General features: G+C 40.6%; 1 protein-coding gene across 1 annotated transcript in view; it reads right to left on the reverse strand.

The window, feature by feature from the left end:
* Positions 1 to 16,623, reverse strand: part of NUP210 (nucleoporin 210) — a 307,403-nt gene that overhangs the window by 92,973 nt on the left and 197,807 nt on the right. Inside the window, 3 exon segments of the mRNA XM_029600827.1 lie at positions 4,561 to 4,719; positions 11,443 to 11,574; positions 15,249 to 15,329. Of these exon segments, the coding sequence (XP_029456687.1) occupies positions 4,561 to 4,719; positions 11,443 to 11,574; positions 15,249 to 15,329 (372 nt within the window).

The raw sequence follows: 16,623 nt of genomic DNA on the forward strand, positions 1-16,623 counted from the left end.
ACTATAACCCCCACAAGTTTCAAGTGATCCACTGTTTCTCGGACCACCAACTGCTTCATAAGCAGACCGAAAGGGGAAATGACAAAGGCATCCCTGATGGGATGAGCAAAATCTAAAGTGTAGCTGTCTCTTACCACTTCGAGGACCCACTAGTCCGTGGTAATCTTGATCCAAGCCTTGAAAAAAAAGCGATAAACAACCTCTGACAGCTGGAACCGGAGTGGGCCAGCCTTGCATCATTGCGAAGGCTTTGCACTTCCTGAACCTTTCCCAGAATTGTCCCTGGTGGCTCAATGGCCCTCTCGAAAGGACTGAACCCAGGAAGAGGTCCTGGCAGAAAACTGGTGCTGTGGACCCCCCAGAACCTTTGGACTGAACGAATCTTCTGTTGTCCTGAAACCTAATCTGCACCGGTACCAACTTTCTACCCTTAGGCTCGTCTTCCGGCAACTTGTGCACCTTGGTTTCACCCAGATGCTTCATAATCTTCTCCAAGTAGTCTCCAAACAATAACTTTCCTTTAAAAGGAAGTACTCCAAGCTGCGACTTGGACCAAACATCCGCGGACTAATTCTGCATCATAGCAGAAGCCTAGCAGACACTGCCAATATCATAATCCGTGAAGAGGTCCTGATTAGATCATAAAAGGCATCGGCTCCACACGACACTGCTGCTTCCACCTGATCTGCCTGTTGTGCTTCCGCTGCTCCCGCAGGATGTAACTCCTGCAACTGTTGGACCCTCCAGAGGTATGTCCTCTGCACCAGATTGGTGCACAAAACAGCCCTGGCTGTGGAGGCCAGAAGGGAAACCTCAAAAATCCACTTGAAATGGAGCTCCAACTTTCAATTCTGCACATCCCTTAATGCGGCATAGCCCGCTACCAGAATAGTAGTTTTTTTGGCGACTGCTGACATAGAGGCATCCACCTTGGGCAGAGAACAACTCCAAGTAAAGGATAGAGCTTTGCCATAGCTCTTACGACTTGCAGCCCTGACTCAGGAGTATCCCTCTCCCTGACTTCCAGCTTCTTCACAGCCTTAGCCGGCCCTCTCAGGCCATCCAAAACTGGATCAGCACCCTCGAAGTCTGACTCTTCCTGTGGCATCTTAATTCCAAGTTCCTGAAGAACCTGTGCTATCAGCAGTCCAAGTTCCTCTCTGCGAAAGAGGTGAACCACCTTGGGATAGTCCCCTTCAGTCATAGGCACCTCCTGCAGATCCTGGATCAAGTCTGGCGCATCCTGCAGTGGAGTCTCTTCTGGGACCACCCTAGGAGCCTCCTGCTGATCCTCCATATCATCCGTATCATCCTGTGGGTCCCCAGACTCAAAAGCCAAGCCAAAAAGATGAAGAGGTCCCTCAGCGCACACTCTCTTAGGAGGATTAGACTTTGTTCGCACTTTAGGACCCCCCCCCCCCCCCAAGGTTGAGGCTGAGAGTCACCTTGCCCCCCGAATGTGTTCCTGGCCAGAAAAACCTTGCGCATCAGGAGAAGAAACGCAGAGGAAAAACAGAGTCATCAGAATCATAATCCTGAAGGGATCCAACACCCACGGGCCCTGCATCCAGAGGGAAGTTTTCCCCTTCAAGGTTACCCTGAACCATCCCAGGACCTGAAGAGCTGGGAAGAGATGCAGAGCAGGCCCGGGCTCTCCCGAAACTGCAGGAGACTGCATGGCCGACCATGCAGCAGCATCCAAAATGGCCACTGACCCCCTCATGCTGGAAAGAGAGGCCCTGGGAGAACTCTGGCAAGATGCAGCGAAAACATGAGGGGAAGGCCCTGCCAACATGCCTTACCCGCCTGGAGCACACCCGGTGCATAGGCTGAAATGGAGCTGTGCACATGACTCCATGCAGGTCCGGCACAGAGCAGCACGCGGCATGACCAAAAATGAATGCTTAGTGCCTGAAACCAGCCCCTCACAGCACCACTGCATTGCACCCCCTTGGTTACCTGTCCTCCCCGAACTAAGCAGCAAAACACCAACCCCTGCTCATCCGCTTTGACCAGGGAGGATAGCCCCACCAGGACCTCACAACTCCCCGGGAGGCTCCTTTTGAAATTTCTCCAAATAATCTTCTACTACTTTTTTTTTTTAAACTCAGACTGCAGGTTTTGAACTATCTGTAATCTCCTGGACACAAAATACTGAGAGACTGCAGGTGGCACTCCATGCTAGATAGCAGTTTCAATAGAACTTTATCAGTCTCCATTTGCTGGCAGGGGTACAAAACCCAGGAGTCTGGACTGATCTGGGTACTTACAGGGAATGGTGAGTTGCTACCAGTTTTGAAATCCTGCCAGGTAACTTGTGACTTGGACTGTTGGAAAGGATACTGGGCTACATGGACCTCTTGCAGATTAACACCAATTTGATTCAGTTCCTCTGAAACTGAACTACAAAGAATGGTTCAGGCATGGGTATCTCCCCAGCTTCCTCAACGAAGACTGAGGCAAGGAATTAATTTTGTTTTTCTGCTACGGCCCTATCCTCCCAGTCATCTAATAGCTCAACTGACTCCCTTGTAGTTTTCTTGTTTTTAATGTACTTGAAAGTTTTAATTACTAGTTTTATCTTTTTGGAAATTCTCTCATCAGATTTTCTTTTGGCCTGCTTTATTAATGTTTTACATCTAATTTGGCAGTGCTTATGTGCCTTTCTATTTTCCTCATTAGTTGGTTTTGCTTATTTACTTAGATCAAGTGTTCTGATCTGTTCCAAGATTTGTTCCATGTAAACTGCCACCGGCAGTAGTTATTACTGTTAACTGTGAACCGGAGTGATATGTATTGTATACAGGAACTCCCGGTATATAAAAACCATAAATAAATAAATAAATAAATAAATTAGAGCCTGCTTTCCATTATTCAAAAGAAGCCTTTTTGGCTTTTATGGACTCTAACAGTACCATTCATTTTACCTTTTAGTTTCTTTCTAATTTCTTCATTTTATCAATCTCCCTTTTTAAAAATATGTTTTTTTACAATAGCTTTATTTCCTGTGGTGATTATCTCAGATTTGATTACATTATGATTACTATTGCCAAGCAGTTCTGCCATTACTTCTTGCAACAGATACTGCATTCTAGTGAGATCTAGATCTAAAGTGGTCCCCTCTCCCAATACTTGCTTCTAGGACCACTTGCTCAATGAAATATTCATTTATGGTGCCTAGAAACTTAACCTCCCTTACATGCCCTGATGAGGCATTTATTCAATCAAAATCTCTTCTTCCCCACTGCCACCACTGCTGTCGCTCTCTCTCCCTTCCCTTGGAATTACTCAGCTCTTGTGGTCTTTCTCATGGTGTTGGAAGTCATCAGTCAGCACCACGATGGTGCACACTTCTGGTGTCATATATATGACTTAACTTTATTCAGCTGGGCAGCACAGACCGCAGCAGGTAGGGGTGATGGGGTGAGAAAAGAGAGGAAAGAAAGCAAGGGGCAGGAGAAAGCAGAGAGGAGTCAACAGAAGGAAGAGGAAGATGAGAAAGCAAGTTTGCAAAAAAGAAGCTGCAAGAACACTTATGAATGTTTTCACAGGCAATAGCTCATATGTTATACATAACATACAAACAAGCACCTCAAGCAAAAGCCCTTTTAAATGTGCAGTATGCATATCTAAAGGGGATTTTACTTATTCGTGCTTGTTTGTCTACAGCACAATTCTCATTTAACTACCCAACCCAACCAGTACAAAAAGGGGTTTTAAACCATGTTTGAATTTCCAAAAATTGTGGACATTAAGGAATGTTCTTTAAACTGGTGTGTGTGTGTGTGTGGGGGGGGGGGGTTGTATTCTTCAGAATCTCCTCATTTATACCTTTTCCCTTATATTTGGATTCCTCTCAGTTATTGTGCTTGGGTTGAATCTATTTTGACTAACTTTAGTAACAACATATAACAAATTGATTATTTATGACTGGGCCCCAGCAGCTACTCTGCCTTAAAATTGCTTTGTATTCTCAGCTCCACCAATGAAGAAAACTACTGTGATACTGGAGAAGCTATGTCTCTGAGTAGTGACAGCAGACAATCTAGCAGTGCAGAGGGTGATTCTGCTGCTGGCGCTGTTTAGCTTGTGGATCAGGGATGAAAGCATTACTTAAAGAGCTTTCATTAAAAACTCTATGGCCCTTATGTTAACATTAGGGACAAAATTCTTTATGAAACAAATCCATCTAAGTATTAGATATATTTTTTACTGTATATTGAGTGTTAGGAAAAACTTGTTAGACAATGGAAGAGGCAAGTACTTTAACAATACAGATCAGTATATCAGAAATTTGAATAAAGAAAATGCAATTCAGATAAAGAAGTAGGCAAATGTTGCAATTAGACTAAAATTAAAATGGTCTGTATTGTATTAGCTGAGTTCTAAGAATTTTGGAAGTGGAGGACGAGACTCCTGAAAGTTTATTTAACATAATTACACAGACAGTTGCAAAATCTGGATATGAACATGCTTAGTGTCTCAAGTTAGTATAATATGTGGCAACAACTTGTGCTTCATAAATACAATGTATAGGCAGAGCAGAATCCCATACTATACCTGAATCTGGATTTCATCAGACAGGTCTCTTGCCATACCATGGAACTGGCCAGCTGTTGGATCAAGAGCACTTACAACAACTTTCAGTCTTGTTTTTCCCTTCACCTTACCATAAACATTCATTGCAAAGTTATATGGTGTTGGAAGCTGCAGCATAGCCTGCAAACAAAGAACATATGGAGTTCTGTTCACCAAACCAAATGGAAAGGAATGGTTTTGAAGAAACATTTTATCAAAACAAATCCACATTTACCAGCAAGTATATAGAAACGCAGAGCTTTGATTAGCATAAAGAAATCAACTTCTAAGATCATAAAGCCATCGCATTACATAAGAACTATAGCTTGCAAATCTGAGATCAGGTGCTTTATCAATAACTAGGACTAATCAAACTCTGGAAAGTGAAAAGTAATAAGTAATTTGCGGTAATTCTGGTTCTTGATGAAGTGCTAAGCATGATGGAAAGGCTGGATGTAGCTCATAAATGCTAAATGCCACTGGAGCTGATATTCAGAAAATTCTTTACAAAAATTTAAATGTGACAAAAATAACATTAAGAAGTGATCTAGCTAGTTATGTTGCATCTGAAATTTAACCTAAATCTAGCTGGTTATAATGTAGCTGCACATAAGGAGTTAGGCACTTAGATCTTCCTAAGTTAATATATCCCTTTGCTGAGCACCTAAATTTAGGCACCAATTCACAAGATTCCTAAAAAACAAAAATGGGTGGGTAGGTCAGCAGCATTAGTTCAGGGGAGAGAATTTAGATGACTATTGCTGATATTCAGCACTATATATCTAATTTAGGTGGCCAAAACTAGGAACATGAATAGAGCCTATATTTAGAGAAACTTTTAGATCCTCTTAGGAGAATAATTGAGCCATTCCATCACAGTTCATTATTCCTGTGTAAGAAGGAAATTTAAGTCCTTGAAAGTGAATTTTCAAAGGGATTCCATGTATGAAAATAGCATATATGCACATTAGTAGTATGTATGTGCATAAATGCTATTTTATAAATGTCAAGAGTATGTGCATATTTTTGATTCTGTGCGTACATTTTACAGGGGGGAGGGGGGGAGCGGTCTGTCATCTGCAGTTTTTGGGAGAGAGGTCTGAACTGGTAGGGGCTCAGGGTGAATAGTTAAAGGGTCTAGGTGAACTGGAGAAGGACTGGGTAAATTAGTAGAAGTATCTGTGAACTGTGATTCCAAGTATATGTGCACATATTTTCAAAACAGTACACATAGATACTTATTAAAAATATCTGGCTCTGTGTTTTATTTTGGGTGTGTGTTTGTGCTGTGTCACAATTATTTTTCATATAAAATATATGTGTGTTTATAAAATAGGCAAAGAAAATGTTTTCTTGCATTGGAAATATTCACACGTACTGAAACATATGTATGAACCTTTCAGAGCAGAAATACACCGTATTTTATAAAGTCTGCAGCTCCTGCCGCATAGTTTAAAAAATGCTAGCATTAATCTCTGTGTGTTAATTTATGCATGCTCATGCTATACCGTACTTAGGTTTGAAAGTTGGACTCTTTTTTGTTGGAAGGACATATCTTAAGATCTTTGTTCTAGATATGACTAAATAAGAGTATTCTCTGCCGAGTTTTTCCTCCTGTTCTGAAAATATATGCCTCATCCCCAACTCTACATGTAACATGGAATGAACTTTTCTGAGACTGCAATACCACTCTGTGTAGTGTTGGGGGAAGGTAGAGAAATGCAGAATTATCACAGAAAATTTTCCTTTTTCCCCAGTTTGCTTAAACCACAGAAAATATTGTCTTTAAAGATTTTGCTGTTTGCTTGATATCTGCTACATTATGAGGGCTACTTTCAAAGCCATTTCAGTGGGTAAAACAGTACATGCACTATTTCTGCATAGTGGGCGCTATTTTCAAATAGCATGCACTAAAAGTGATAGAAAATAAAACCTGAAATGATATAATATTGACATTATCTGTGTTATTTCAAATGAAAGCACATCCTTATGAATTAGTCATAATGCATACATGTCATCTGTCAGCGCTGACGAGGCCACAGCTCTCAGAGCTCAGTAAAGACTTTACTGAAAATGTGTAGGAGTTTTCGTGCACATACACTGACTCATGAGCCCTGTCCATTCCAGAGCTTAAGCTTTAGTGAGGTAGTGGACTCTTTAGGGAGGCGGGCAGGATTAAGTATGGCTAATTCATCTTACTGTCTATGAATATTCCCATTTACAGGTAAGCAAACTTGTGTTCTCTGTTGACAAGCAGACATGAATTTGCCATAACATGCAGGGAGTCCTTAGCTGAGTGTTGCATAACAGAGCAAAACCCAGCCCCACCAAGTAGAGAGTAGACTACTGGGTGAACAGGCTGCACAGAACTGCTTGCCCAAAATTACTATCTCCTCAAGATATGGAGTGCAGCAATAATAAGACATGAAGGTATGAACAAATGACAGAATAGCAGTTTTGAAAATATCTTCAATGGAAATGGTCTTGAGATGAGCTACTGAAGTCACCAAGGCTCTTGCTTGATGAGCTTTGACAGAGTCCATAATCTTAAATCAGCCAGTACGTAACCTTGCGCTATACAGTACAGAGTTCATTTGCCAACTGACCTTCCAAATCTATTGGGATCAAAGGATATGAACAGTTCAGAAGCTCAATGGTGAGACTAAGTCTTCTTTAGCTAATATGCCAGAGATTTTCATTTTGTTACATTCAAGGAATTTAGAAACTATTTTCCCTTGTGGTCTTGGAAAGAATGAAAGACGCACAATAGTTTGATTAATGTGGCATACAAATACCCTTTTCAGAAAGAACTTGGGTTGAGTTTGTAGAACCACCGTATTATGAAAAAACTGAAGGTAGGGTAAGAATATGAAATCAGAGCCTGTGTTCACTTACTCTTCATGTAGAAGTGATAGCCATGAGAAACAACACTTTCCAGTTGAGAAACCTTTAAGTCCACCAACCTGATGCATTTGAAGAGATTTCATGAGTTTAGCTAGAACTAGACTGAAGTCCCAAGGCACTGGATGTTTACTGGCCACAGGTTTGGAATGCTGCAGTCCTTTCATGAACTTTGATACCAAAGGGTGGAGAAAAGTCAGAGCACCTTTCAATTGATAAGCCACAATGGAATGGAGATAAACTTTGACTGAAGAGGTGCTATGGCCTGAAGATAAGAGGCAGAATAGATACAGAAGCAATTCTCTTGGGCCACAGGAAAAGGCATCCAAGCTGGTTGGTTTTAGATCAAATTGAGGACCTCTTCCAATTGAAACCATAGAATCTTCTGGTTGAATTTTTCCTAGTGAAAACCTGAACATCCTTCATCTCTTAAGGAAGGAGTAAAAATGAGACAATTGTGTGTAACATCCATGCTTTGAGGGCTCATGCTGGAAGAGACTGCTTTCCTCCTGAGTAATGAGAGTTTGAGATGTTCCCAATAGAACTGGTGATTCAATTTAATGACAGATGAGATATGGCTATCACAATAGCTATGGCCAGGCTGGTGCTATATGGCTTATCCTTGCTTCCCCCCCCTCCCCCCCACCCCCCGCCCCAAAGGACCTTCTGGACTGTCCTGGTGATTAGAGGAATCGGTGGGTATGCAGAAAGTAGAATGATGCTCCAGCCTAGCACAAAAAAATCAGAAGCTGATCTGTAAGCTGCCTAGAGAAATACAGCAAAGTTTCTGAACCTTTATCTTCCAAGTTGAATAATAATCCAAAGAATTTCTCTTATAATGTGCCACATATGGAAAAAAAATATGCCAAATAGCTACCTTAGAGTAGTATTTCAAAGAATGCCCATCTCCTCTCAGCCTGACACAGGACCACCTTCAGAATAACTCTGGGAAAAGGTGGAATATCAAACATTCACAAATAAATACAATTATGGAAACTTGCCACATAATCGCCACAGAATGTGCTAATGTTTGCTGCAGAATCTTGAAAAATATGCCACAGGAAACCCATCGGTGACAGGCTTTTGGGTAGTAGTTTTCCAAACTAGTACAAATATAGTGGGTTTTGAAGTAGATCAGTCTCCAGAGTTGAGTCTTCTGGGTTTCTGGAGAACCTTTGATGCTATCAGAAATTCCAGAATACTTATTTTCCAGATGCTCCTGGTGGCTAGATTCACCATACACCTGGCCATTGAAAGACCTCTTCAATGACAGCTATGGAAAGCACAGCTGTATGAAGTGGCATGTATAAAAAAAAGTTGACATTTTAATTGCAAGGAAAGTCCTAAAGATTCTACAAGATCTGCAGAAATTTCTGGGATTACCACCAGCATAGGGTTTTTTTCCTGGTTTCCTGATTTATGGGCACTCAAACTTTTCATAATCTCAAACATTATTTTTCTTTTCTGATTGTTTGCCTTTAATATCTTTTTTTAAAGATATCAAGTCTTTAGGCTCTTCTACTTTTTTAAATTTTTCTTTTTTATTGGATACAGATCTGGTAGGTAGATTAGATATTAAGTTGAAGTGATGATGAAGACTGTAAAATTGCTGTACTTTATTCTTATCAATGTATATACTGATTAATATGTTTGCCTGGATAATAAATAATACATAATAAAATAAAATAGTCCTGGGCTTAGGATGTGTCTGCTTCTAAGCCCCTGATTCTTGCATTTCCCTTTGTAGACCTCAAGCAGGTAGTTGCTCGATGACATTGAAAAGATGAGAAGGGACTTCTTTTGAAGAATGGACTCTTGTAGGAAATATACTGGGCCCAAAAAACAAGAAGGAAGTCGGTCTAGCAAAGCCGTGAGGAATATGAAACAGAGAAGCCGAAGTCCTCAAAAGTATTTATTAGAAAAGCAATATTCCAGTAAATGCCTGACTCAAGGCTTGAGTTTCGCCCAATCGAGGGCTGCTTCAGGGGCTGTTCATTTGATAGCAGGTCTGTTCCAATTTTGTTTATGAAGATACTTTAAAACTTGCAACAGTGTACGTAATACAGGTACATTCAAGAATGATTTGCTCCAGATCACACAGTGTTAAAGGTTTGGAACTGGAGAATAGTGAACAAACTGAGAAATTGATGTCCCGATTATAGAGATACCAAACATTTGTTGTTGGCAGAGGAGGAACATTTGTTGTATGGCAGAGGAGGAACTCAACACCTTGGCAGCTACTAGTTCTAAAGTGCTCCACACACACCAGCTGGATTGACTGGTCCTGTTGAATGGCATCTTGATCCATGGATGATACTGGCAGTACCTCCCTTCCATGCCACAGCACACATTGCAGGATTCGGGTTTATAAGCCAAAGCACTCCACTCCGACACAATCAATGGCATCTTAATAAACCACGCTGAGTGTGTTGACCGCATCATAGAATGTGAGCTCTGTACCTATGATATGGATGGTGCCCTGGTCGGCTGCAGGTCCTGGTAAAATAAATAATTTAGCACTATGAGTTGAAGAAGGGCCTATTCCTGCAGTGCCCTGCACTAACAGCACCAATATGCTCTTCGGCTCAAAGAGAATGGCCATGAATGGGGTTCCCTCATGTTGCGTAGGAACTCTTCTTTGCATTTCACCTGGTGCCACAGGCTTCCACACCATCCTTAACCCCTGACCCAAGACAGGTTTGGGAGCTGGCACCATGGGGGCTGCTTTCCTATGCTTGTGGGAAAGAGAGGGGGAAGACTTCTGCCTCAATTTCCTGTACAGAGAGTCCAACAATGCCTTGCTCCTGGATGTGAAGCAGCCACATTGCTCATCCTCACACAGAGGTTTTAGGCTCTTACCTACTGGCACCTTTCTTTACAGCCTCAGTCTTTCAGATATGGTGCTGATGCACCCCAGGGAACAGCTGATCACTGCTGAAGCAGTTGGAGAAGTCATGGTCGGGCCCAGGCAGTGAGGCAGTAATAGAAGACTGAGTGTGTATCCATGGACATCCAGTGCCCACAAATTCAGGCCTTGAAGCTGCTGACTATGAGTTCCTTGGCCTTGGGCTTATCCATACTCAAATTCTTGCTGTTGGGTTTTTTTTGGGTTTTTTTTAAGAACTTAAAAGCTCTGCAGCAGCAGAAAAATAAAAGAAGCAATGAGGCAGTAAGAGTACTAAGCCGAAAAACCAAACATTTTGAGAGAGACCACGACATGTCTGTATGATAGCTTGGAAAGACTGTGGCGCTGAAGAGGCAGTGTGCATGTGCAAGAACTCTTGTGCATGATCAGTAAAGTCTTCAGTGAAATCTGAGAGATGGGTTCATGTTAGCGCTATCAGATGATATCACCCACACTTTACAGCTAATTCATTCCTGCTTGTCCATGGAAAGTAGTATTTTGCCCACAGAAGTGGCCTGTTAGAAAATTGTGCAACCGATATGCACGTAACCTTACGCACATGCACACTGTACTTTTATGCATATAAAGGAGAGGCATTCCAGGAGGTGAAGTCTGGGTGGGGTTGAGACACATATGCATACTTTTTTAAATTTTAAAATAAGTAAGTCTGCTTTGAAAATTGGTAAAATTTATGAGCATATTTGCCAGCTAACTTATGCGCAATGTAATAAAATTACTTCCTGAGAGTCCAGAGCTGGCATTCCCTGAGCTTTTTCACCATTCTAAGCCCTTTTTTTAAGAATGAAGCAAGTGAATACTATAATTATTTTTTAAAGGTTATTAAATTAAGAATGCATGTGTAAGAGGCACAAACTGTTTCAGTATATAGGCGAAAGCCTTAAAGATTGATGTTACTGTGTGAATTCAATAATTTTTCCAGAAATGCAGATTTAAAAAACAACAGAAGATGGTGTGAACTTCCTCATATGATGTCCACACCTTTCCTCAGCAAAGCTTAGTATGTATCAATCACAAGTGAGGGAAAAAAATGGATATACCTCATCATGTCTTGTTCTTACATCAAGGATATCCCTTTTGGTGACAGACCAGTGGAATGTTAATCTTGGTATCGCATTACCAAATGAGAAAGGAGTCTGGTTATTGGTGATACCCATTACATAAACTGGCATCTGAAAGCAGAGAAAGTTGCCGTTAAAAGCATTTGCAGCATAAGAACATTAGAAATTGCCATGCTGGGTCAGACCAAGGGATCATCAAGCCCAGCATCCTGTTTCCAACAGAGGCCAAACCAGGCCACAAGAACCTGGCAATTACCCAAACACTTAGAAGATCCCATGCCACTGATGCAATTAATAGCAGTGGCTATTCCATAAGTAAATTTCATTAATAGCCGTTAATGGACTTCTCCTCCAAGAACTTATCCAAACCTTTTTTGAACCCAGCTACACTAACTGCACTAACCACATCCTCTGGCAACAAATTCCAGAGCTTTATTGTGTGTTGAGTGAAAAAGAATTTTCTCTGATTAGTCTTAAATGTGCTACTTGCTAACTTTATGGAAGGCCCCTAGTCCTTCTATTATTCGAAAGTGTAAATAACCGATTCACATCTACTCATTCAAGACCTCTCATAAACTTAAAGACCTCTATCATATCCCCCCCTCAGCCGTCTCTTCTCTAAGCTGAACAGCCCTAACCTCTTCAACCTTTCCTCATAGGGGAGCTGTTCCATCCCCTTTATCATTTTGGTTGCGCTTTTCTGTACCTTCTCTAGTGCAACTATATCTTTTTTGAGATGTGGCGACCAGCATTGTACACAGTATTCAAGGTGCAGTCTCACCATGGAGCAATACAGAGGCATTATGATGTTTTCCATTTTATTAACCATTCCCTTCCTAATAATTCCTAACATTCTGTTTGCTTTTTTGACTGCTGCAGCACACTGAGCTGACGATTTTAAAGTATTATCCCCTATGATGCCTAGATCTTTTTCCTGGGTGGTAGCTCCTAATATGGAACCTAACATTGTGTAACTACAGCAAGGGTTATTTTTCCCTATATGCAACACCTTGCACTTGTCCACATTAAATTTCATCTGCCATTTGGATGCCCAATCTTCCAGTCTTGCAAGGTCCTCATGTAATGTATCACAATCCACTTGTGATTTAACTACTCTGAATAATTTTGTATCATCCGCAAATTTGATAACTTCACTCATCGTATTCCTTTACAGATCATTTATATATATATTGAAAAGCACCGGTCCAAGTACAGATCCCTGAGGCACTCCACTGTTTACCCTTTTCCACTGAAAGAATTGACCATTTAATCCTACTCTCTGTTTCCTGTCTTTTAACCAGTTTGTAATCCATGAAAGGACATCACCTCCTATCCCATGACTTTTTAGTTTTCTTAGAAGCCTTTCATGAGGGACTTTGTCAAATACCTTCTGAAAATCCAAATACACTACATCTACCGGTTCACCTTTATCCACATGTTTATTAACCCCTTCAAAAAATGAAGCAGATTTGTTAGGCAAGACTTCCCTTGGGTAAATCCATGCTGACTGTGTTTCATTAAAACAAGTCTTTCTATATGCTCTACGATTTTGATCTTGAGAATAGTTTCCACTATTTTTCCCGGCACTGAAGTCAGGCTCAAAATGTAACCTGTGAATTTATTTAATTGAAATAAAAAGTAGCATGGCAGAGCAACTACATATGTTGATAAAAAAACCTGTTAAAATATGCTTCCAGGCTGAATTTCAGCATGCCGATATTTTAGTAAAATATGTTAATACTTTAGTACAAAGTGGGATACAAAAGGTCAGCTTGTCAATGAATTTATAATTAAAAACACAAAAATCTTTTGCATTAGTTTCAGACTATAGTGTATTATAGATCAGTGTTTCCCAACCTTGTCAAGCCCAAGGCCACCTATATTAACAAAAGTGTTGTGTGGCACATCAGTCTCCAAGAAGCAGGCAGCGCAGACATGGAGAGGAATCATATGGCTAAAAGAAGAGCTAGGGAAGCACTGAAAGCCCCATTACTCTCTCTTCCAAATTTTAAAACAAAGTGAGAGGGATTGAAGACACATGAACTTGTCACAATAGACCAACTCCCTTTGTATGCAAGAGCAGGAGAAGGGAGAAGTCAATATGGTACAGGTAGGCAGCTCAGTTAAGTTACATTGGCTTCTGAATGTAGTTGCCAGAGCTCCTCCACTGCTGCTGTTACATCCAGTGCTCAGTGCATGCTCTTCCCATCTCACTCAGCCTAGGGACAGGACAGAGGATTGAAGGACTAAAAGATAGAGCATATAAAGGAGCTGCATAAAGCAGGTCTCAGCTGTCTGCACCCTCTATGCCGCCCAAGGGCTCATAAGAATTGCCATGCTGGGTCAGACAGAGAGCCCATCAAGCTTTGTATTCTGTTTCCAATAGTGGCCAATCCAGGTCATAAGTACATGACAGAATCACAAATAGTAGATAGATCCCCATGCTGTTAATGCTCAGGGATAAGTAGTGACTTTTCTCAAGTCTCTCATGAGGTTCATATTCTGAAGAATTTAGCCTGCTAACTTAGAAATTAGTTTGCTCAATGAATATTTGCATATTTATCCAGTAAAATTCTAGCTAGCTAACTAATTAGGGGGCGTTCCAAGGACGTATCAGAGAAAAGTTGAGGTAGCCAGTTACTTTACCTAGTTTGATGCACTCTCTACCTAGCTGCTATCAAGTTAGGTCGAGAGTACAATGTACGAATCTCATCTTTGTGTCCCTTTGCTCAGTCCAAATCACATTACATTTTCACTGATGTGTACTGTACTTTTCGTACCTCTGACTGTGCATGTAAAACTGCCCCAAAGCTAAGCCACCATCAAAACCTCACCCCAAGTTACTAGTTGCCCCTCCTACAGTGGTATAAATAGTTTACTTATATGAGCATCTTATAGAAAGTCTCTCTCTCCAGGAACAGCCCAATTAATGTGATGCGGTAAAATAGTGTGCGTTGCAGTATCTCCAAAATTACCCTAACCTCACCCCCCCCCCCTTTTTTTTTTTTTTTTTTTTTAAATCGCAGGTGCTATTCATGCGAAATTTATAGCAATATGATAAATCTAGTTCTAACTCTGGTTGGGCCAACGAGCTGTCCTAAAGTTAGCTGGCCAAGTTTAAGATAGTGGTTATATTCAATAGTGCACCGTACTATTGAATATTCCTCCAAAGTTAGCTGAATAAGTTTATCTGACTAACTTTACTATTCAGATAGTAACTGAATATGGACCTCCTGGTTAACACCACTTTACTGACTTCTTGTCCAAGAGCTTGCCCAAGCCTTTTTTAAACCCAGTTACGTGTGCTGTAGATAGAAAGAAGAAGCAGGCATGATTATATATGTTCTCCGAAGGGTACTCCTCCTACATGTTTAAGAACCATCACTGGTATCTCTTGTTGCTGCAAGGGCTGGGAGAACAGCCCAGGTGCTCATCTGGATCTGAGCATCAGGCAATAGTAACTTTTCTGTGGCATACTTGATAAGGCACACCAGTATGCCATGGGAAGCACTGCTACAGATAAAGTTAACTCTGGTACTGCTGTTTTACTTCTGTATAATGCAGTTGGAGAGTATAGGTTTTATTCCATCTATATTTACACATCTGGAGCTGTTTGTTTGCTACTTATGCTTGCATCCCTTAACCAAGTTATACGAGTAGCCCCTTGCCAGGTCACCTTCTGGCTTCTGCTGTGGCTTATACATTATTGCCTGGCTCATCAGAGGCTTCACTATTATCAAAAAGAGAAAGGAAGAACAGAGTAACATGCAAGTTTCCGAGCTTACCTGTGTACCAGTTTTCATTCTTGTAATAGGTGCCCGGATCCTCACGGCCTTAAGATATACAACTTCAACTTCCACTTTATCCTGCCAAAGGAAAACCATCTCTATACATGTAATTTTCTTTCAGGCATATTCTACACAGTGAATTGTACTGAACATGTGCACTATCATCATCATAGCTTTATTTGCTGCTAATTTTATATGATTTTTGCCCAATGGTAAATTATCTTTAGATAACATGATTGATGCTAGTCACAATGCTGTATCATTAAGCTATACTAACAAAAGTTGAAATAGACAATGTGCTGCATGTTTGTTGCACTAACATTCATCTTTCTACAACACTTCAGGCTGACATTACTGTTTCTTTGGACATAGAACATAGAATAGTGGAAGATAAGAAAATGAAAATGCTACAACAAACTCAACCTGCACAGCATTTTATGTTATTGTAAAGGTTTTAATGCAGCTTCACATCAAGGAATGCCTAATGGATTAAGACAGTGAACACCACAACACTTTTGTGGCCAATAATTTATATGTATAAAATTATCCTTTCAAATCTCAAAAAAATAATTAATCAGATTGAAAGTGTTTATGACGATAAATCAACCAATGAGAAGTAAGCAAAGAGTAGGATTAACAGGCTCAGAAAGTGGGTTTTTGACTAAAAAACGGATATTGAATACACCTTTTCTTTACTGGGAAATGTTACAATCTGCTAAAGTTACCCAAAAGAAGTTTGTTGAACAATTTTGCACTTATTTTGTCTCATAGCATTTTTGCTGCACTGCATAGGTTCCAGACTATTTTAACCAGGTCTAGTTTATTTATATTCTGCTTTTTGGTACTTCAAAGTGGATTACATTCAGGTACTGTATTTCTCTATCCCCCAAAGAGCTCATAATCTAAGTTTGTAGCTGAAGCAATTCAGGGTGAAGTGACTTGCCTAAGATCACAAGGAGCAGCCATGGCATTTGAACCCTGGTTTCCCTGGAGTGTATTTTACTGCTCTAACCACTAGGCAATTCCTCTGTGATTGGTCTTCAATCACTCACAAAGCTGCACAACAGTTATTTGCCAGTACAAATTCATTGCTTTATTTCAATTTCACCAAAATAGAGGAACAACAAAGGGGATTAACCTGATCTTCTCATCAGACTGATGAATGGGAATATATTTGCACACTGGATCTACCTGTATATAATCTGCTTTGAAGTGCCTGAAAGGTAGAATATAAATCAAATAAACAAACAGGGCAGAAGACAAGCACATATTGTGCTCAGGTATGTGCCCTTCAAAATTGTTGAAATTTCAAACAGAACATATAAATATGTAATAAATGTAAAATGTGTAATTTGTCTGATCATGTTTATAA

Source organism: Rhinatrema bivittatum, chromosome 4 (genome assembly GCF_901001135.1).
Source record: "Rhinatrema bivittatum chromosome 4, aRhiBiv1.1, whole genome shotgun sequence".
NCBI classification, from domain to species: domain Eukaryota; kingdom Metazoa; phylum Chordata; class Amphibia; order Gymnophiona; family Rhinatrematidae; genus Rhinatrema; species Rhinatrema bivittatum.